This window comes from Manduca sexta, chromosome 23 (assembly GCF_014839805.1).
Source record: "Manduca sexta isolate Smith_Timp_Sample1 chromosome 23, JHU_Msex_v1.0, whole genome shotgun sequence".
NCBI classification, from domain to species: domain Eukaryota; kingdom Metazoa; phylum Arthropoda; class Insecta; order Lepidoptera; family Sphingidae; genus Manduca; species Manduca sexta.
Genome location: NC_051137.1, coordinates 2,646,255 through 2,668,439, shown reverse-complemented (window position 1 = coordinate 2,668,439; position 22,185 = coordinate 2,646,255). Strand labels below are relative to the sequence as shown.

The 22,185-nt window shown below is 36.7% G+C and overlaps 1 protein-coding gene across 14 annotated transcripts in view; it reads left to right on the top strand.

Annotated features, from left to right (window-relative positions):
* The window catches only part of LOC115443183 (patronin), an 86,082-nt gene that overhangs the window by 51,930 nt on the left and 11,967 nt on the right, over positions 1 to 22,185 (top strand). For 6 of the 14 annotated variants that reach the window (XM_037441834.1, XM_037441840.1, XM_037441829.1 and 3 more), the window contains exons 3-17: positions 8,671 to 8,886; positions 10,643 to 10,840; positions 11,229 to 11,473; positions 11,904 to 11,995; positions 13,398 to 13,517; positions 15,267 to 15,392; positions 15,762 to 15,989; positions 16,125 to 16,436; positions 16,888 to 17,010; positions 17,343 to 17,533; positions 18,267 to 18,299; positions 19,171 to 19,227; positions 20,214 to 20,287; positions 21,082 to 21,190; positions 21,313 to 21,573. In XM_037441834.1, the coding sequence (XP_037297731.1) occupies positions 8,671 to 8,886; positions 10,643 to 10,840; positions 11,229 to 11,473; positions 11,904 to 11,995; positions 13,398 to 13,517; positions 15,267 to 15,392; positions 15,762 to 15,989; positions 16,125 to 16,436; positions 16,888 to 17,010; positions 17,343 to 17,533; positions 18,267 to 18,299; positions 19,171 to 19,227; positions 20,214 to 20,287; positions 21,082 to 21,190; positions 21,313 to 21,573 (2,385 nt within the window). The remainder of the gene's footprint in view (positions 1 to 8,670; positions 8,887 to 10,642; positions 10,841 to 11,228; positions 11,474 to 11,903; positions 11,996 to 13,397; positions 13,518 to 15,266; positions 15,393 to 15,761; positions 15,990 to 16,124; positions 16,437 to 16,887; positions 17,011 to 17,342; positions 17,534 to 18,266; positions 18,300 to 19,170; positions 19,228 to 20,213; positions 20,288 to 21,081; positions 21,191 to 21,312; positions 21,574 to 22,185) is intronic. The other 8 variants (XM_037441830.1, XM_037441843.1, XM_037441831.1 and 5 more) reach the window with 7 other exon arrangements.

The following is a 22,185-nucleotide window of genomic DNA, read 5'->3' as shown; positions in this document are numbered from 1 at the left end:
GATTCATCTGATAGAGTGTCGGCTTTGATGCTTGCACGACAATATGGCTTTGTGCCAACTTTTTGTATAGTTTTATTAAGGAAATAACTAAGAGAGTTTCAACACGAATACTATAATGCAATATTTTATTGCGCGGTTACGACTTACCATTACATTTCTGTTTTAGCTATAATTGTTACGTTTCTAATTTTCAGTATTATTATAAAAAGACATAAGAATCAGTTTGGTAATTTGTTACTTACGGTTCTATAGAGAAGAAATTTTTTTCAATATTTTTATAATTCTACCTCAAATTTTTCGGTTCAGAAAATTTATCTTAGAATACGATTTCATCGAAGGTGGTCGAATAGATCTAAGCTTACACTTCTTAACACGTTCCCACGTGTAGTGCGTATCGTATACATCCTTTGTTCACGGCTTCAACATTCAAATAAAGTACGCGAAGGGTCCGAAAAATTGTTGAACATTACAATTGTGTGTTCATGTCACGACATCACCGGATGGTCTTCCTGTAGACGATGCCACTGGCAACATGGCGTTATGTAACTGCTTACATTTAAGACATTTGTAGTAGATGGTGATATCCTGTTGTATGTTGATATAGCAATAAAAATCATAAAATTGATTATAATTATAATATATAATTTTGATTACTACAATCCTCTTGTAGTATTCAAAATTGGAAGTATTGGATGTGTTTAAAAGATTTTATATGCTCAGAAAAATTTAGCTGTGTGTGAAAGAGATAATTTATAGTGCTTTTATTTTTATAAATGTACTATTGGAGTTCTTGCTCTAATACGCCTTTTTTCGCGACGTATATCAGTTCAGTTTTAATCCAAAGACTCGTAAATCAGTAAACAGTGTTTATATTTACAAATACTTTTCTGTCTATTACCATTACTGAATCATCAAACGACGTCCACACGTATGTATTTTAAAAATACACGCAGTATGATCGACGACTCCAAATGTGAATAATTTGCAGCTTTTCGCAACTCTGAGCTATTTTCATACCTTAATTACATGTTAGCTATTCTTAACCATCTTAACTAGTAACTCTAAAAACGACGATAATTTTTTATAAGCTGTTGAAAATAAAAGTATTTAACGGATTTTTTCCAAAATAAAAAAACAACCGTTAAATACTTTTATTTTCAATGTCTAACATTCGCGTAAACATAAGAAATCATTTTTTAAGCTGGTTTGTTACTGATCGATTTTTTACTACAGTACTATTATCTGAATGAAAGCTTCGTAGAAACTGCGACGGCTTTCAATTTATTTATTTAGAGTGCGAGATAAAATTACATTAGATTTAAACTTAGCAAAATGTCGTCTGCACTCTGTAAAGCCTCATTTGGTTCACAACCTCTCCAAATAATTAAAATTCAGTGTACTTTGAAAGCATACGAGTAAAAACGGCTGGCGTAGTCGGATCGATGGATTTCTGAAGTTGTTTTCAGTTCAGACTAGCAGTTAATTTGTGGACATGGTATTATTTGGATCCGGCTTGTTTTGTTTAGGTTTATAAGAATGCGAGTAAATAAGTAAACGAGTTGTCTGATGTTAAATGGTTATAATCGATACATATAGACAATGGTAAGCGCGTTGACAAACTTTCTCCTTAGAACAGCATCAAACCCATTCCAAACTTAACGTCAATTTTGTAATGGGACTCGGTAATGTCTCATTCGTGCCGTAGACAAAACTGTTTGCGGTGTGATTTTATATTGAGTTTAATTCCTCTATCTAATTTCGACATTTTTACAAATAGCATACCATAGACAGTCTTTTCTGCCAATATTTTATATAAATTTATTCATTGGCAGCAAGCAGCGATAAATTTTCTTTCATTACCAAATAACAAATATAACTTGCACGATACTGTGTTAACAGAATATAATATTTATGTGTTTAATAATCGTTTTATTAGCCTACCTCGGTCTGGCCGCTCCCGTCCCGGCAAGGTCAACAGGTTTATCCCCTATTTCTGCTCATGACGCAATGTGGATCACACCCTTTTGGGTATGCTTTTGTAAAACCAATACCAGTATAAAACTTGTTTGATACAATTGAACACATTAAGTTCCCAAATTAACAACGTATAGTTACATTGTAAGTAGGTAATACTTAAAATAACTAGTTAATACACTGCGTCGCACATTTGCTTGGTAGGTACAAGTGGGTTTGGTTTATATTTCATACCAAACCTTATAGCGACAATCATAGACATAGTGATAATGTGCCATACCAGCTTTAGCAAATTGCGTTTAACCTATTGCTGGGAAGCCTAGCATAGTTGTACTAGAATTAATCATCAACTACCTATCATTCTATCTGATTAATTTCGTTGCGCGATGAAGACAGATAAGTGTTTCCTGAGATTTCGAGCTTCACCGCTCGGTGTCATAAAATGCATGCCACTGATCTTAGCTTATAAGAGTTACAGTGGCGGGTGTAAGTGCGGGATTGTCTCTAGTATTAATCTTCTAGAGACGCTACTTCTCTACTCGGTTAAGGTTACCTTTAAATCCTGTTATTTCTTTATATGTGCTGTAGTGAAGCCGAAAGAAACAGCCACAAAATGATAGAAATCGGTTGTATTTTTTCTATTCAAGAATGCAATGAGGCAAGAGGATGCTGGTTATATGTAAATTGTTGCATATCTAACTAACCCAGCACATTCGCTCCCACAGTCCCCGTTTAGGTAACTCGTCTAAACGGTATGTTTGGAAAACTAAATAGCTGCATGTAACATTTTTTGAACGGCGCAGATTATGCCCTTTAATTGCACGCAGCTGTGGTTTAATTTTAATGCTATTTATATAAAATGTTCTAATTGTTTTCCTAATTTATCCTGTAGATAAGTATAAAGATTAGATGGCTAAGATAAAAAGGCTCATAAAATTGCTCGACTGTAGTGACATTTAATTAAATCCTCAACAATTAAATCAACATTTCAAAAATTGCTTATTATTATGGATGCTATCACGTTACATATAGATACTCCAACCGACGTTACTTTCTTGTACTGATCCTTAGTCTTGTTAAGTTTATTAGTTTGTCGACTTTTCACATGTAATGGATATGGCTATTTTGATTTAAGTAGAATCTAAGCGATTTAATAATTACACGTTTAAAAGAAAACAATACATCTATTATAACAGAATTACAAAATACATTACAAATAGAAATTAAGAATGCAATTAAAAAGCTTCGAGAAGAATTTATGAGCGACACTGTTATCCTAACAAAAGAAAATGATGAAAGAAAAAATGATATACATAAATTATCCAGAGAAATAGAAACCCTAAAAACAGAAAAAGAAAAATTGATTAATGAATTAATTAAGCTAAAAGGTAAATTTACCAATGATTACCACAAAACAGAAAATAATTCCAAGAAAATTGTTCTTTACGGATTAGCGGAATATTACAGAGATTCACAAAATGACATGAATAACAGAATTATAGCATTATTTCACGACATCCTACATATGGATGTAAGCCTGTATATAGAGGATACATATAGAATAGGAAAATATAACAGTAAAAACCGGCCAATTGTCATTGAATTTATAAGCAAACGAATTGCTAAATATATATTAGCAAATAAACAATATTTCTATGGAACTAAACTTTATATATCAGAACATCTTGATCAAAATGAAAGGAAAGCAAGAAAGCATTTGCAGGAAGTAATGCAAAGCGCTAGAAAGAAAGGTCACCATGCTGTGATACGTAACAACACGTTATATATCGAAGGGAAAGAAGCTAACTTAGAAGATATGTACACCAACGAAGAAAACAATAGAAATTTAGAAAATATTTGTACCTCGCCCATATCAAACAACTCACAAAGACAAAACCAAGGACAAAAGGAACCTACTGCATCGAAATCCGCAAAAATTCATACATTTCGAAAAGATAAATGTGCATTTTAATATCTTATTCCAAAATTTCCAAAGCCTATATAATAAACAACATCTCCTAGAGGCCTACATCGATCAGTCGCCTATACAACCAAGCAATATGCATTTCAGAAACCTGGTTAAATAAGGAAAAGATTGAATATATACATTTAAAAGGCTATAAGCTCGCATCATCTTATTGCAGAAGCAACCGCACAGGTGGAGGAGTTTGCATCCTAATACAAGAACATATAGAATATACAGAGCGAAATGACATCACAAACAAGTCCATAGATTATATTATTGAATTATGTGCAATAGACTTTCCTAAACATAATATCTTATTGATAAGCATGTATTGGAACAGGAGAGAGGAGGAAATATTCTATAGTCAATTAGAACAAATATTAAAATATATTAATAAAAATATCAAAAACATTAAATTATTATAGGAGGAGACTTCAATATAAATATACTAGAAAATACGCCAAAACAAATATGTTCCTAGATTTCATGGCAGAATACAGACTAACACAACACATAAAAAAACCAACACGAGTTACCTTAACTACTTCATCATGCATAGATTTAATATTTACAAACTTAAAAATGTACAACAATTTAAGTCTCAACTTCAGGCAATAAACTGGACAGAAATCATAAAACCAAATAAAAATATACATGAAAACTATAAAGCATTTAACACCACATTACTTACAATTTTAGATGAATGTATGCCAAAACGTAAAATAAAAGTAAGCTCTAATTTGAAAAAATATTGGTTAACTGTTGGTATTAAAAACTCGTGTAAAAACAAAAAGACTACTTAAAATATTTACGTCAAAAACAAATAATAAAATAATTACAAACCATTACAAAATATATGAAAAATGTTTGAAACGAACAATAGTGACAGCAAAAAAATTATACTATATCAACCAACTAAAGAAATCCACTAATAAAACCAAGACCATGTGGAATATAATTAATGAACGCACAAATAAAAAAATAAAAAAAGTAAAACATAACATAAAATTAAAAATAAATAATACTATCACTACCGATCCCTTTTTAGTCGCAAACACATTTAATGAATATTTCGCATCTGTAGGTGAAACCAATAAAACCTTGTCATGCCTCGAACCGCAGGGAATACCTGTAATAAATCCTAGTGAAAATACAATATTTCTGTCTCCAGTAAGCAACAAAGAAATCAAATATATAATATTAAATTTAAAAAACAAGAAAAGCCATGGTATCGATGAACTGTCACCTTCTTTATTTAAGAAATGCGTCGACGAATTAACACTACCGATAACCAGTCTAATAAACCAATCGTTTGAAGAAGGAGCTTTTCCCGATTTATTGAAAATATCTCTTATAAAACCCCTACATAAAAAAGATGACAAAACGGCACCAATCAACTATAGACCCATCGCCTTATTACCCACAGCCTCTAAAATTTTCGAAAAAGCCATGTATAACCGTGTTTATAAATTCTGTGAAAAATATAATATTTTAGATGATAGTCAAAATGGATTTCGAAAGGAACGTTCTACTACCCTAGCAGTATATAAATACATACAAGAAGCACTAAACATTATAAATAATAAAAGTTATGGCATAGGAATTCTATTAGATATGACGAAAGCTTACGATAAAGTACAATTCAAAATATTACTTAATAAGCTGCACGGGATAGGAATTCGAGGGAAAAGTCACGATTGGTTCAAATCGTACCTACAAAACAGAAGCCAAATAGTAGAAATAGACAACTACAATCATGCCACAAACGAAATACAAAAAATATTTTCACAAAGCAAAAATATTAATGCATCGATTCCGCAAGGAAGTGTTATAGGTAATAGGTTTAATTTATATAAACGATCTTCCAAAAATCTTAGACTGGCCATGTGTCCTATTCGCGGACGATATCTCTCTTCTTACTTCATGTAAATCCCATGGAAACCTAAATGAAAAAATCTGCAATATACTCACAAAGACTGAAAACTGGATGACATCACACAACTTACAACTGAACTACCAAAAAACAAAATTAATCACTTTCCACCCACCACAAAAACAACCACTAAACATTGACATCAGTTACAAGGGTACTACATTAGAATTAGTAAAAAATGCTACACTATGAGGTTTGGACATAGATTCACATATAAATTGGAAGCAACATATTCAAAAAATTAAATCAAAAATTTCAAAATTCACTTATGCTTTATACGAAATAAAAAAGACAACCGACGTAAAGACTGCTCTGTCTTCTTACTATGCATATGCATATTCGTGGCTCTCTTATGGTGTGATACTATGGGGAAACAGTACTGACGCACAAATTCTCTTCACGCTCCAAAAAAAATTAATCAGAATAATAGTTAATATTAAACAAACTGATAGCTGCAAACCTTATTTTCAAACTCACCGTATCCTCACGCTTACATCCATCTATATATTAGAAATTTCGAAATTCGTACACCAACACCCAAATTTTTTCCCAACAAGAGGGGAAATAAACTCCTCAATGAACTTGCGCTACAAAAACAGACTAAACTTACCATTCTCTAGGTTACACATGCATTCCTCTAGTCCCTATGTTATGGCTATAAAAATATTTAATAAGTTGCCTAAAAGTATTAAAGAAGAAACCAAAACTAGTCTATTTATTAATAAATTAAAAAATTTCCTATATTATAAATGTTATTATAAGATAACTGAATATTTCAATGATGATAATATATTATAATAATTAGTTATATCACCCATACGATAATATTATAATACAACATAGTAAATAAAACGCTACCAATACAAATATATCTTTTAAAAGAAAAAGTGTAAGTTTGAAAATAATATGTATAATATATTTAATAATAATATTATAGTACACATACACACACGCGCGCACACACACTTACTCACACACACATATATTAAAACACTAAAATTTACATAATCAATAAAAAAGTCTAGTTGTATAAAATATAATAAAAAAAAAAAATATATAATAATATGTACATGCATATAACAAATAGCTATTATAAGTATTTAATTATATAGTTTCTCTCTCTCTTGAAACTTTGCCGTGCCCGACAGGGTCCACGATTATGTCACGTGTATTAAAATGTAACATCTTATGTATAAAATGATTGTGGAGTGCAATAAACTTTGAATTTGAATTTGAATTTGAATTTGAATAGCCGAAAATCCTCAAAGGCATTTGTCCAGCATAGGCACTAAAACTATAAACTATTTAATGCATATTAATGCTAATAAAGATGTGCATTTCGCTGACAGTGGCTTCGTAGCAAACTATTAACACTACTCAAGAGTGCCGTGAAGTAGGAAGACTGTTCTGTATAAAAATAGGACGTGACCTAACATTGATCTAGATCTGTCTCATCACGGAACGTTGGGCAATTTGCGCATTGCCGACATTTTTGTTTGCTCCCGGCATTAGGTTATGGCCTATTATAAAGGCTTGTTGTCAGGGTATTCAAGGATCTTGATTTTATGGGTTTATTGTACTAGAATATATAATAATCGTCTTTTCATCAGCTATTTGATTATTTCATGTGTAGAGTAATTTTCTATTGCTTTAGTAATTTGAAAGTAATTTCGTAAGTTTGTACCTACGTTAATATCTCTATTATGCGGAAATACTTCGTTAATTCTATCAGTTATTTAGTTGTTCCAACTAAACACATTTAACCATTTAAGGCTAATCTAATTTGCATCGAAAACGTTCTGAACCACTGCATTCGCTATAATCTTGTCTGCCATAGCTAGATTCAGATCTTGGCTACAAAGTCTCTATACGCAGTAACACATTCCGATGACAGTAACTTGTGTCCTACAATATACTCCAGTTAGACATTACTTGATCATCGATGTCAAATAGCAGTAGTAGAAGCACTGTTCTATTATCTATATAACTTTAAAAAATATTATTATCACCAGATGAAATTTGACATCATAATATCTAGGCTGAGTGCACAGCAACATCAGAATTTCCTTTATAATGCTTTCAACATAAACCGTTAACACTTCCATAATCCATAATTCGATCTGAATCGAAATTTCTTTCATTGTAATTGTAATTTTCGCGAATTCATTTCATTTTGAGTAGAGCCTATTGTTGAAGAAAGAATAGCACAAGCTTTATTCTGGACAATGACCCGTTTGCCGGTGCGAGCCGCGAGCTGACACAATACATATGGCTATGCGATGTGAATAATTAACCATAGTACCGCTATATTCGTATTATTGGAGAGCTATCGTCTAGTTTATGCCTCCACGATGTATGTTTATAGCTCGTATCTTATATTGCGACTTGTACAGCCGCAATGCGTATCTTGCGATTAAAGTAAAAAAGTTAGCTATTGAATTTTAATGTCGTTGGCTAGCGTCTGTTTCCAATTATTTATAAGGTATTATATAATTTAGAAGAAATACGATTAAATTTCAAAAAATATTGAACGTTATTTGGCATATTGTTATCGTAAATGTTAAAGATTTTGACCAAAGCCTATCGGCTGCCAAAACATTACGCGTGGAACATCAAAGTAATACGTTATAGGCAATTTTGTAATTGATTACGTCATGTTCGATGTGATCTTATAATCAAATTTCAATTTATTACATGATTGAATTCTAATCCTTTCCGAAAATGTTGATGTTAATTTTTTTGTACATTTTATCAGAGTATGTTCTCGATGATTGAATGCGTATTTGTGTTGTTGCAGGATCAGGAGCATTTGAAGCCGCCGATATGCGGCGGTCTCGCGAACGCGGAGTTGTACTGCCTGGCTCTCGCCAACATGTACTCCGACCCGAACTACCACAGCCTGAACCACTGGAACATCCTGCAGACGTTCGCCAGGAAGGGCGTGCATGTACCGGACCCGCCGGACTGCGCGCTCACCGAGACTGTGCTCATACAGACCAATCCTCTCAAAATGGTATACAGAAATTGAATATTATCGTCCTTATCGATATCCGTTTTGGAAAAAGCAATGATACAGTCAAACTGCCAGTGTAACTACTGTACATAATGAGACTTAATATCTCACGGCTCAGGATGGCGAGCGCAGTGGAATACCAAAAAATATTTTGTATTTCAAGGTGTTGGATGGTGTTTCTACTGTTTATGGGCGGTCGTATCGCTTACCATCAGGCGATCGGCAAGCTCGTCTCGTCATTCAATGCAATAAAAAAACTGCCCTTTCTTAAACTGGCAGGTTTTAGTTTCCCTCACGTAGGTTGCTACTGGACTAGTGATAGTTTTAGTTATTGATAAAAGTTTTGAATCTTTGGGTAATAACGATTTTAATCAAAACCAGGCCTATTGCTCCAATTTTATTATATACAATTTCTCATTAACTTCATTTTCCTTTGTATTTATCTATCTCAAGTAGGATCAAAGTATGATTTGCATGTATAATCTTAACGCGTCAAAGGTTGACTTCTTTTGTTGACGCACGTCATGTGATAAGGAATGCTATAAATAACCGGTCTTGGGCCACCACCATCCGTCGGATAATCGATATGATGTCGATAATGTATCGACGAATTAAAGGCATTACATCATAGATCCATATCTAATCTAAAGTTCCATAACTTTCTCTGCGTAGATGTTATATGTTTTATTGCGTTCTTTTTGTAGTTGCTTTGATTAAGTACAGGAAAGAAAGGATTTTTGAAGCAATGATTAGGTTCAAATATTTTTAATCGATTTTCTAATTTTATCTAAATATATTTTGACTGTTGGCAATGATAATTAAAGACTCATATCGTGTGAACACCTCAACTTTGTCATTAATATTTTGTTTCCAATCTTGTGTACTGTTACTTTACTAACTAAGGTACGTTATATTTAAGAATCTATCCAAAGTCTGTCTTCCATATCTGTCGCATGTTTACCAGCGCTTGTGAACAGATACATCAGTTAGTCACCTTTAAATCGGCTCAAGGATTGTAGTGGGTGTTGCTAACTCTGTTAATAGACGATGATTGTTAACAACTAGTGTTTGTTCAACAAATATATGCAAAAACTATGAATGAATTAAGGTAATCTTTTATGTTTTTAAGGTTGTTAGATTTTAGAGGCCTCATCTGTAGTCCACGAAAAGTAATGGCAATATGTTTGACTGAATCTGGGATTTTATTATTCAGTTTTTGGGCGGATAAACTAATGTTTGGATATTGTTAATTGATAATAAAAATAAATAAAATAGTGCAGCAGTATGAACTAGAACAAGGTATATACAAATATGAGATCATGCTTTATCTCTACAGACACACGCAGGGACGCAACTAACTAATATTTCCAATCTTCGCGGAGTTAATGTTCATTACACTAGGGCGAGTCTTCATACGAAACACAATTTTCAATCAGGCGAAAGACGAGTGTATTTTCGAAACGAAATATTTAGTCATATTATGTGGCTGTTTTCAATTACCGTTTACAATATTAATCTTCAATCCGATTCCGAGAATAAACCAATCAGAATAAGTTATTAGTAAGCATGTCAAAAAAACTGTTCTGATTGGTCCATTTTCGCTATAGATTGAAAAAAAAACCGATTGGATTTATTGAAAACGACGGTCAATCAACTAGAAAGAAAGAAAAAAACGATGCATTAACTAGTAAACTGATTAGTAATTTATGATTGTTTCTTTTCTTCTTTATAATAATTATTCTTTGTGATGTTCCAGGGCGCGCACATGGCCGTCATAGAGGCGCTGATGGTGCTGTACGCGCGTGAGGTAGTGACGCCTGACCGCGTGTCTGCGGCTGCGCAGCGCTTCGGCATCGGGCAGCCGCCGCTCGCGGGCTCTGCCACCGGGGTCGCGCACGAGGACGGCATCCTGCACTGGATCAACGCGGCCTGCGCGGCGCTTAATAAGGCTGAGGTACTTATTGATTTGGGTGGTTTTAATGATGATGAGGGATCATTGGAAGCTGAAAATAAGCGTTATTAATACGCACGCTCATGTGCTTACAAAAGTTTATAGTTCAAAGTCCCAACTGCATCGTGTTTAATGCGCGTTATAGTTGCATTTTCGTAGACCATGTGCCTACTACTTCAATTTCTTTGGAGTGTGCTAAACTTCCCAGTCACCATCTGGTGGCAGTTAGATAAAAATCGGACTTTATTTTAAAGGACTTTTAAAGGTCTCAGTTGACCTAAACTACTCTGCACAAAAAGTAGTTGAAGTCAAAATATTTCTATTTATTATTGTATGTGAAACGTAATAAACAATTAGCTTCGTATTATAATACCCGTGTGTACAATTGCAGGAGTCGTCCTCCCCGCCCGTGCCGATGGTGTCGAGCCTGCCGGACGTGTGCGACGGCACGGCGCTGGCGGCGCTGGTGTCGTTCTACTGCCCGGAGGCGCTGCCGCGGTCGGCGGTGCGCGTGGGCCGCATGGCGTCCATACAGGACTGCCTGCACAACCTCATGCTCGTGCACGACTTCTGCGCGACGTGTCTGCCGCACAACGTGTTCCACATGATGCCCGAGGATGTCACTTATATGAGAGGGTTAGTTCACACCATGTGGTGCTAGTGATGGGAATGGCTGAGAATCGTTTAATGTTATGTTGAGTGGCAATATTTTGTAATGTATTGACTATCGAATCATGTCATTTTGGATACAAAATACGCGTCATTGTAAGTAAGCGTTGATTTGGTTTTCCTATCAAATAAACTAAATAATATTTAGCCTTAATTGTTATAGTGGGTTTTTAGATTTTTAAAACAAGTCAATTATCAGCTGTTTTCAGTAAACGATCCAAAATCCTTTTTTCGATCCGTCGTGAAAATGGATCTATAGGAACAAAGTTGTTTTTTCAAGCGTACAAATGTCTTATTTTGATTAGATCGAAGATTAAGGTTGGGCATCGTTTGTTCAAACCGGCCGTCAAACGATTCACCTTAAAAAATTACTAAGCACATTTCTTGTACATTCCAGGTCAATGCGACAAAATCTAGTGGCGATGCTCGCCGATCTGTTCAACATGTTAGAAGTGCACCCTGTCAAGTCAGTCAAGTGTCCGGGAAGCGGTGAGTTCCAACCCTCTTACATATGTTATATCATATCCTTCAGTATTGCATGCTAGACATTAATGGGAGTATGTGGTCATAATATCAAGGATTCTACGCATACTAATACTAGATATAGGGCCTTAATTATAAACCTTATACGTCTCTCTTAAGGTCGAAATTAATAAACGATCTTGATTCGTATCTACGGATAGATCGTGGAAATGGACCAATCAGAGTAGTTTGCGACGCTCGCGTATTATTTTGATCGGTTTGTTTTCGATATCTGCGGATATCGATCAGGATTGTTTGAATTTCGGCCGATTGTTAAACAATGTTTTGTCTCGCTTCCTAATATATTGAACATAAGATAAAATATTGCATAACTAATACAGACATGTACAACGTTTATTATTTTGGCGTCTAATTTATAACAGACGAAGGACACGGTCCAGTAATGCTTAACAATTTTGTCACTTGTAAACATTTTGTGTATTATCAAAAAATAACTTTTTGTATCTCTTAAATTGGCAATGTTTTATGTAAAATACACCCTATGTATAAGTGCTGAAGGCTGAGGTAAGTCGGTTCACTTTAGACTAAGGATATCAGCTACGCTCAAAAAAAAACATTGTTTCATTCCCGTCTCGCTTTACGCATCAGAGCCTCGCTTGGACATGAAATAAGGGAATGCGTACATTCTGATGATAAAGTGGTGTTAACGTGTGACGAAGCTTTCCCGGCCGGCATGATAATTGCGACGTCCTCCACTCGGTACTGTGTCGTTGAACGCGAGTAGGGTAAAGGACGCTCACAGCTTGAGGACGGTACGACAGTTTTTTTAGGCCAAGTTATTTTATACCTTCTTACTATAAACGTAACGTTCATATTTGACAATATTGAATTCTTGTGGTGTCCATTTTTGTACGTGGCATGTCAAATCTTGCCAAGCCGACATGCTAGGTACGTCATTCTTTGTCAAAATGACACTCATGCTTGTAGCCGTTAGTCGACTTGCATGCCGTTTGTAATATGTAAGTTTTAGAAATGTTGTGCAAGTCTTCTTCCTTCTCTTTAGGGGAAAAGCGAATAGCTTGCAGCTTTCTAGTATGTTCAGTACTGTTAAGTACATTAGTATACAGTTTACTAGCACGCATTCAGGCAGCTTGCACTTGGCAGTATTTGGCGTGCAATTTGTATGAATTACAGGCATGCGTGTCTTGGGCTCTTACAGCAATAATGTAATGTTTCGTTTGATGTGTCCTGCCGCAATGATGCCAGTGAAATATGAACGTTAACATGAGTGAATAAGGTATATAATAACAATGGTTTGTAAGTTTGTCCGTACTGTCCCGAGTCGCGTGTGCGAGCCCGCGGGTGGGTGAGAGGCGGTGTAAGTGTGGTGGCACTGTGCCCTGTGCAGCGCGCGAGGCGTGCAACGAGCACGGCGTGCGGCACCGACGCGGCCTCCCCGCGCCGCCGCCCGCGCCCATCCCCGACCTGCGCGCCGACCTGCGCGCCGCGCCGCACCTGCAACACGCAGGTACCGCTCCTCCCACACCGAGCGCCGTCTCCCGTCCAGCTGGGGAACCTTCATGCGATCTCACTGTTTTATACACTCTGGAACATTTGTGTATATTTTAAAACTTATTTCAACAGGTTATATTAATATATGTCACACAATACAATACAATGTTTATATAATTAATCACTCCCTATAATGCATTCAGTTGCCTGTCTCTTATAAAGGCTGATGAAAAAGGTTTGAAGATTTTTTTTTACAATATATTTCTGACATGTCTGTGAAACAACCAAATTTTTTCTATATTCATTTGTTATCGTATGCCTATAATTTACTTAATAAAATGTTCATGTATGTAAACGTTTAGTAAGTAGGTAATGACGCATTCCCCAGTTGGACGGGACAGATGACGTCACCGGTTGATTCAGGCGCGTTACATGTATACGTTTCTTTTTGTTTTGTGAGCGTGTGTCGACTTTTTTATGTTTTGCGTTTATAAAATTGAACATTAGATGCAATGGGTTTTATGTTTATAATATTTTTTTTACACGAATTGGCTTTTATTATTGCATTTTTATATACAGCGTGCTTTATTAACACGAGTGATTGTTGGACTACTGGGTCTATCGAGATTTAAGTAACTTATGCCTCGCTTAAGTGAAGTTCAAAATGTGGTATCGAGTTAAAAAAAAACATTCGCTTATTTATTGTATTTTTTCTCGATACTACTACTCATACTTCATTTTTTTTAACAAACTTCAGTAGTCCGACACGCCTACAATGATATAGCGGTGTTGCATGGGATTTACCAGCTTACGTTTATGTTTGGCACTTACTAACACGAACAAATTTCGGAGTCGTTTGACATTATGTCCTCAGGACTCCCCAAGGTACAAAGTGTGATTAGTTCAGCACAATAATCATAAATCAAACTTAGTTGTTTATTGTTTACACACATTGTGTTCAGTCCGACATTTTTATACGTTTTTTTTTTATTTTTTTTTCTTTTTTTTGATAGATGCTATGTTTAAATATTTGTTTGTTTTAGTGATAGTGTTGTTTTTTGTGTGTTGTGTCGGTCTTTTTTGCATCGATTAATGACGCTAATGTGTTGTTCCGTCCACTCTTCACCTTTGTCAATGTGTGCCGTTGGTGTTGTCGAGTATTACGTGCGCAGGTTCATTTATATTAGCTCAAATGTCATTTAGGCTCGTTTCTTTAAGTGTCGATAATTTTTTTATCGATAGAAAAAAATAAGTTTCGTGTTTTTATTGATGCAGTTATATTAAATAACAATAATGCAATCGTTTTTGTTTCGTTCAAAATTGTGTTTGTAATAAGCGCCATTGTCGATAATGTTGTTAAAACGCGATTATTATTTTTATAGATGAACCTGTACGTCACTTTGAAAACAGGTGTATGTTGAGCCATAGATTTAAATGTTTAGATATGTTCGTTATTTACGAGTTTTTTTTTGTACAATCAATGTGTATTAGTTAACACAGCGTAAACACTTATTTTTGACAAAAAGAGTATTTGTCAAAGGGCCAAGATAGATGTATATTGGTCGACATTTTTTGTCATTACTGTGGGTATCTGGATAACGAGAAATATCCAAAAGTGACTATACTGACAAAAAAGGTATCATAATGAAATAAGAGGTTGTCGCAGAAATAAAACGACCCAAACGACATATCTAAAAATTTCGATATCTATGGCACTCGGCATGCTGAAGCGTGAACTATCACGAGTGTGTATGTGTGTGCGCAGCTCACGCGTCGTCGCGCAGCTCGTCGCCGGAGCGGCGCGCGAGCCCGGCGCGCGAGCACTTCGTGGTGCACCGCGGCCGCCCCGTCACCACGCTCGCCGCGCTCGCCCGTCGGGACACCGACATCGGTAACCACACTCTCTACTTTATACAGCTTACGCGTCGTCGTGAAGCTCGTCGCGCAGCTCGTCGCCGGGGCGGCGCGCGAGCACTTCATGGTGCACCGACGTCGGTATCCACACTCTACTATATCACGGATCGTATAACTTGTATCACCTTTATTGAATTTAAGACTTATATTCGATCGATGGTTGGGGTTTAATGCGCCCAAAATTCCTTTTAGCTCTAAGCGTAAGGTATAATAGTTTGTAAAACTTTTTTCTTAAAATCATTCTTATTCTCAGTAAGCTATAATTCATGTCGTAGTATCGATTATTCATATTGATAACATAATGTCTACAGCGTGGTTGTACCATTTAAATATTTATATCTCACAGCACCAGTAGACTCCAACATGACAGCGGCGGGCCGCCCGTCGAACTGGGCGGAGTCGCGCGATGCGACCTATGCAGGCCGGCGGTCGCGCCGCTCGTCCATCTCCGACGACAGCCAGCTCACGGTGGAGAACTTCGGCGGATCGCAGGACCGGCTGCACTTCGCCGGCAAGAACCCGGAGAAGGAGCTCGCTACCTTAGCCAACGTCAGGAAGATATCCGCGCCGGCCGGTTGGTATTATTGCTCAGATGGAAATAGCTATAAATCATAGTATTTTGGGTTCAATTATCAAGAGATTTCCGAAAATGTGAAAATTTTCTAATCTTTAGGATCTAAATTTCTTAAAGACATTTTCCTTCACCCAGGTCCACTAGACTACAACCCACCATTGCGCTCATCACGACAAGACATTCGCGGCACATTCCAGCTCTTCCACGACGATTTCCAGAACGGCTCACAGGATAAGAAAATCGAACGACAGTCATCCCAGCAGGAAGAACTCTTCCCGATCCGAAGGCAGCTGAGCAGTGACACGATCACGCTCGGCCGCCACACCTTCGACTACAAGGGCGGGGGAGATGCATTCTACCTCAACGAGAAAGACACGACCGACGGCGACACTATCAAGAAGGTCTTCGTTGATTTAACAGAGAGTAGGAGTAACGGTGACCAGTCAGGTTTGTGACGCTCTGCTATGAGGCTGGAAACGGAAGGGACTGTCGCTAACATTAATATTATTAAAGAATTAAACAGTTATTTCATATGCAGGAGGAGTTACTTCCGTTGCCAACTTCGAGAATGCTCGGCTTGTATTAACATGTTTGTTCAAACATTTTCGATCACCGCTTTGGATGTTTGCATCTATTGTGCTTGAGTACGAAGCAATGCTATGATCGCTCAGACGTATCGGTTGACGTAAATAATTGTATCGATATATCGGTGTGTAACGTAACTCGGTTACGTCTATCGATATGTCTTGCGCATTATAGCTTCATGCCACACTTAGACCACATATTCCCATCGTCGAAATTCAAAATTTTACCGTTAATGTTATCGATATGTTCTTATCTCTTTTGGTGTGTAATTTCTGCTCGCTGCTCACTGTTTACGACTCGCGTGTGTGGGCAGGTCTGCAGTCGCAGTTCAGTACAGAGGAGCCGACGGACAGGCGGAAGACGACAACGTTCTCGACGCCTCCGCCGAACACTACCACGTGGCAGCAGCAGTTCATGCAGCAAGAAACGCATCCCAGTCAGTATTTTATGATATATGATTTTTTAATTCAAACAACTTTGTGATCGTAATACAAAGTAATTGCATATCGATGATCTTTCTCAAGATCTTGTAAACAGCGACTGAAGAGGTGAGCATCCAGGGAGTACTAATTATCACTTGATCTCTTTGAATTTTTAACCCTTGAGTAGAGGTCTTGATAAGTTTGACGTACGTATCTCCATACCTATCTGTGGCATCATAGCTTTCGAAAGGATAAACTGGATTTTAATTACTTTATTTTTTTTGATTTGATACTAAGACCCTAAAAACTTTTAGCTGTGTTAAAGTCGATTCGATCTTCGTTTCAGATGGTGATGACCTAACAGACGACACATCGACAGCGGGCGGTGGTCAAATGGCGGCACAGCTCAACAACATACGATTGAAACTCGAAGAAAAGCGGCGACGCATCGAACAGGAGAAGCGACGAATGGAGATGGCGGTGAACAAGCAACGGCAGCAGCTCGGCCAGCAGGCGTTCCTGCAGGCCGTCACTCGGGTGAGCACAACACTATGTCGATAGGTGTGTAGTGTGGAACAGATGTCGATGTCGATGTTTCAGTTGGTTCAATGTTTTTGGGATATATTATTGTGATGTCTATATATACCGAATTTTTTGTATTAAAGCAGACATACCTCATTGAGTTTTCCAATGATTGACTTTTGTCTATGTGCGTTATTGGTTATCGATAGATTTTTAAGCGCTTTTATTGTTCTGGTTAATTGAGCTGTCCAAACCAACAAACAATCACATGATTGAAACAAGAGTTTATCGTTTTGTTGCGGTCTCATTTCCTACCATTAATAAATATTTTATCGACTTTCCAACATCGACTACTGACAGTGTTCCATACTGACAAGTTAGAAAAAAATTAACAAGTGTGCGTGTGACAATGTAGAAAAATATTGTAGATTTTTCTGAGTGAGCAGGGATTATGAATTTGTGAGTTGAAAGTATTGAATAATGTAGAACAGTATAACGTTAAAAAATTAAGTACATGCAGACTGTATGCGTAGGAACACGAACAATTATTAACAAATATATTGGGATGTGTTAATAGTACTGTATTAACAGGACACACAAATCGTTGACAGTTTATGAAACTGTAAGATATTGGCCCACTGCAGCTTCATGAACGAGCTTCCCTATAGCACAATGTGACTAATGTGTCTCCCCCTTTTTATTTGCTATGTTGACAACAATATAAACTATACTTTTTTTATTTCATTAGGATACGTATTTGCAATACCAGTTGGCCTCTTTGGTGAGTGGCCGGATGAGTTTATCGTCCAAGCAATTTAGTTTTAGCCCCTTTTATCGATTGGATTTATCACCTTTTTTTGAGTACATATTTTTGTCATATTGTACAGATTCCATTATGATTTAGTACACGCTTACACGGCTTCCATAATGTAAAAAAAATCTACAAACAAAATGTATAGAAAGTATTCGATTCGAGCACTTTACAGTCATTCCGATTGCCATAAAGTTTTTCTACGAAGCTAAGCCTTAGATAGCTTGATAGAGTACAATTTTGTATAATAGTAAGCTTTTCGAACCATTACAATACCGTCCATGAGTTTGTATTTCGATATTCATATATATTTTGCCGCGCAGTCCATACTATCCAACACATTCGTACACTAGAATGAAGGAAAATCAATCCTTTTAGTTTAAGTGTTCATGACAAGAAATCCTGAGTCATTCCACACATCGACACATTGAATTGAGCACATTTTAAACTACCGAGGGGGTCAAGCCCGTGTCAAAATTAATATAAGCATGTTACAGCTCATTGGTATATAGATTATACTCGACATTTACATTCGAATTAATATTTTATGAAAAATAATATAATAAATGGATAATAACTTGAGTAGGAAACAATATCGAGTTTTAAAATCATTTTGTCACTTTGATTGGGATAAAATAAGTGATTTTAATTTAGTCAAAATAGACTTTATTGATCAACAACATGATTCAATATATAACCTTCCAAATGTTATATACCAATGAGTTGCGATGAGCATGCACATTGGCATGTGCGCGTCACCGCGTCGTTGCGTTGCGTGGTTGCGGCGACGTGTTGCGTGTTGCGTGTGTGAGGGTGGCGGGTGCACGTGTACGTGTTGCAGGGCAAGGGCGCGCGCACGCCGGCCGCCGACGACGCCAAGCCCGACGCGCACACGCAGGTACTGTATCGGGACGGGTAGACGTTATGGACTCAGCCGCAACTACTAAAACCACTTTTCATACATTTTAATTACTGTTCAAAGTACACGTACAGATACTGATCCAGATAACCGACTTGAAGTTAGTCACCAACGATAACTCAGCTAGTTTTTCAAGACTAATCATTTAGAGGAAAGTCTTAAAGTGACTAACTTCACACTGTCCATGAAGATTGGCGTCAAATGTAACTTTTAATTATGAATGGTGTTTAATTTGCGGCTCAGTTCATAACTGCATAGTAGTGCAAAAGTAATTGTACAATACAGCTAAGCCCATTAGTTTTCCGTTAGTAGTTAGTTTAGTAAGTAGAGGCAGTTCAGTATTATTATTATATTATTTGATACTAGATAAATATTTTGTAGTTATTAGAAATGTATTGACCCCTTACATGATTTGGGAGACAAGTTACAGATATTTTCCTACGAAATATTTAACGGTCAACCCTAGACATAGTTTCAATAATTAGTTTGGTTTAAAATTGTTCTTACGGCTGGAAATCTTAAATGAATTTGATCCATCGACTTATATTAAGTATGGTGGGCAATGGCTTAAGAGTCCTATAACCAAGAAAGATGGCTGTCGCTAGAACTACATTAGTGTACAAAAATTATAGTATATTTTGATCTTAGAAGGCTCCGTAATAAAATATTGGAGCGTTAGTAAACACATAATGCCAAAAAAAAAATTATTAGCTGTATTAGTAACTGTTGGGTTTATTTTGGTACATCAAAATTTAACTAAAAAATGTTACCTAATTGGCATGATTTGTGATTAAATTGCATGTAATTGTTTTTATTTTCAATATCAATCTTTACTGTTCTGACGTAGCTGTCATATTAATAGCGTTGACATCATACAAAGATCTTTAAAACATTGCTTATCAGTATAATATGATCTTTCTTTTTGGGGGGTGTTTCATTTGTATTTGTAACTGTTGCGTGTACAGGAGATGGTGGTGGAACCGCCCAGTCAGTCTGTGGAGAACGTCGTGTTAGAGCAGTACCAACAATCGATTGCCAAGTAAGGTTATATTCTATTACCGTATAGCATAAGTTAACTTATCGTTCACAATGAGATGCGCCGCTATTTACTGGATTCATTTGTCGTTCGTTCGTTTGATTTTTCAAGTGGCGCTGTGGCTAAAGCGCACCGGATTCGAATACCGGATATGCCATCATGGTTGTGTACCATGTGCCCTAGTTTAAGGTTAGATCTATGTATAGCTTCTCTGAAAAAAAAAAACGCTTTTAATATATTTTTCGTATTCGCTTGTCAGCGTCTCGTAGTGCATCAAGTTTCGCATAAACATTCCTGAGAGATTGTATTCCTCTTGTCTATTGTCGAGAACAGCGCACTGATTGGCCTTTTTGTTGATCCCTTCTCATTGCGCATTAAAAAAAAACCTAGCAATGCTTAGATACAACATCAGTCTACATTTGCTATGTCAGATACACTGGACGTCATTCGCGAGTCGTCGCTTTTAACACGTAGAATAGTTACGTACATAGACATTGGTGGGACGATGCGTCCGTTCGAAAATATACCCGAGCAACGCGATTTCTGTGGTGTTGCAAGTCGCAATAACCGCTTATAAGTCGAGTGGTATGCTAGAATATCTTTATCATATTATATACTGTACATTAAACACTGCACATATTTTACACTCATTGCTAGAGACAAACATTTATGTATTTTCACGAGAGAGAGCGAGACGACATTAGTTTTCTTGCCATCATCGTCATCTAAAGGCATGTCGTAACACCGATGTCTATGGATACGTATGTATTAGGGAGGGTGCGTATAAAGGTATGCAGTTATACTAATTCCAGAATGAACTCAAGCCTTCAAGACATACAGAGCGACATCGCGAGGCTCGCGAGCCAACAGACGCAGTTACAGCAACAACACCAGCAACATCAACAGGTGAGTGATTCCTTCTGAACTATCTCTCTTGGTTCTATGCTGAGGTTGGAGATCAAAATACATAATTCTTAAAATGCGTAATGATTGTAAGTGGATTAATTACTATATTTTGTGACTTTCAGGCGAAACAGTTATTCCAGCAACAACCACAACCTCAGCAGTCAATGCAACCGCAAATGCAACAGCAGATGCAACCGCAAATGCCACAGCAAATGCAACAGCAGATGCAACCGCAAATGCAACAGCAAATGCAACCGCAAATGCAACAGCAAATGCAACCGCAAATGCAACAGCAAATGCAACCGCAAATGCAACAAATGCAAACGCCTCAACAGCCACAATCGCCGTACCAGCAACAGTATCAACAAAACATTCCACAATTGGTAGGTTATAAATTGTATTTGATTTTTGTGGGCCTGTGTGATGTTTGGGATTCATAAGTTACCTAGCGATGGATGCCCATTTTAACCAACTCCTAATGGGTACTAATTCTGTTCGCCAATAGGGTTCCATTTAAATAAGTGCACGGTAAGCAAAAACGGGCATTGTAATCATAATGCATGTTAATAAAAATATGACCCCGTTGATAAAAGCAATACTTACAAAATCATTTGTGTTGTTCCCCCATAAAATGTTTTTATTTGTGTGTAAATTTTCAGTACCAGTCTATATTCGAAAAGAATATAAGACATTAACTAATAACACTGGTTTTTGACAGTCGCACTGCTCTTGATCACCCAATAACTATCACAATGCTGTCCGAAACGCTTAAAGCCTCACATGGCGATATTGTTATAGCTTACCGACATAGTGTGACACGTGTGAGTTATCAATGTGTGTCTGACATATCACGCACACACGCTTCTTGAAGCATACTAGGCTCTTATTGTTTTGGTATTTGTGCTGTCTAATTATAAGCTGTAACAACATCGCACAAGTGAGGTGTATCTCCCCCCGACGCGCTTGGTGAGCGACACGAGCCGGTCGAGGCAGCA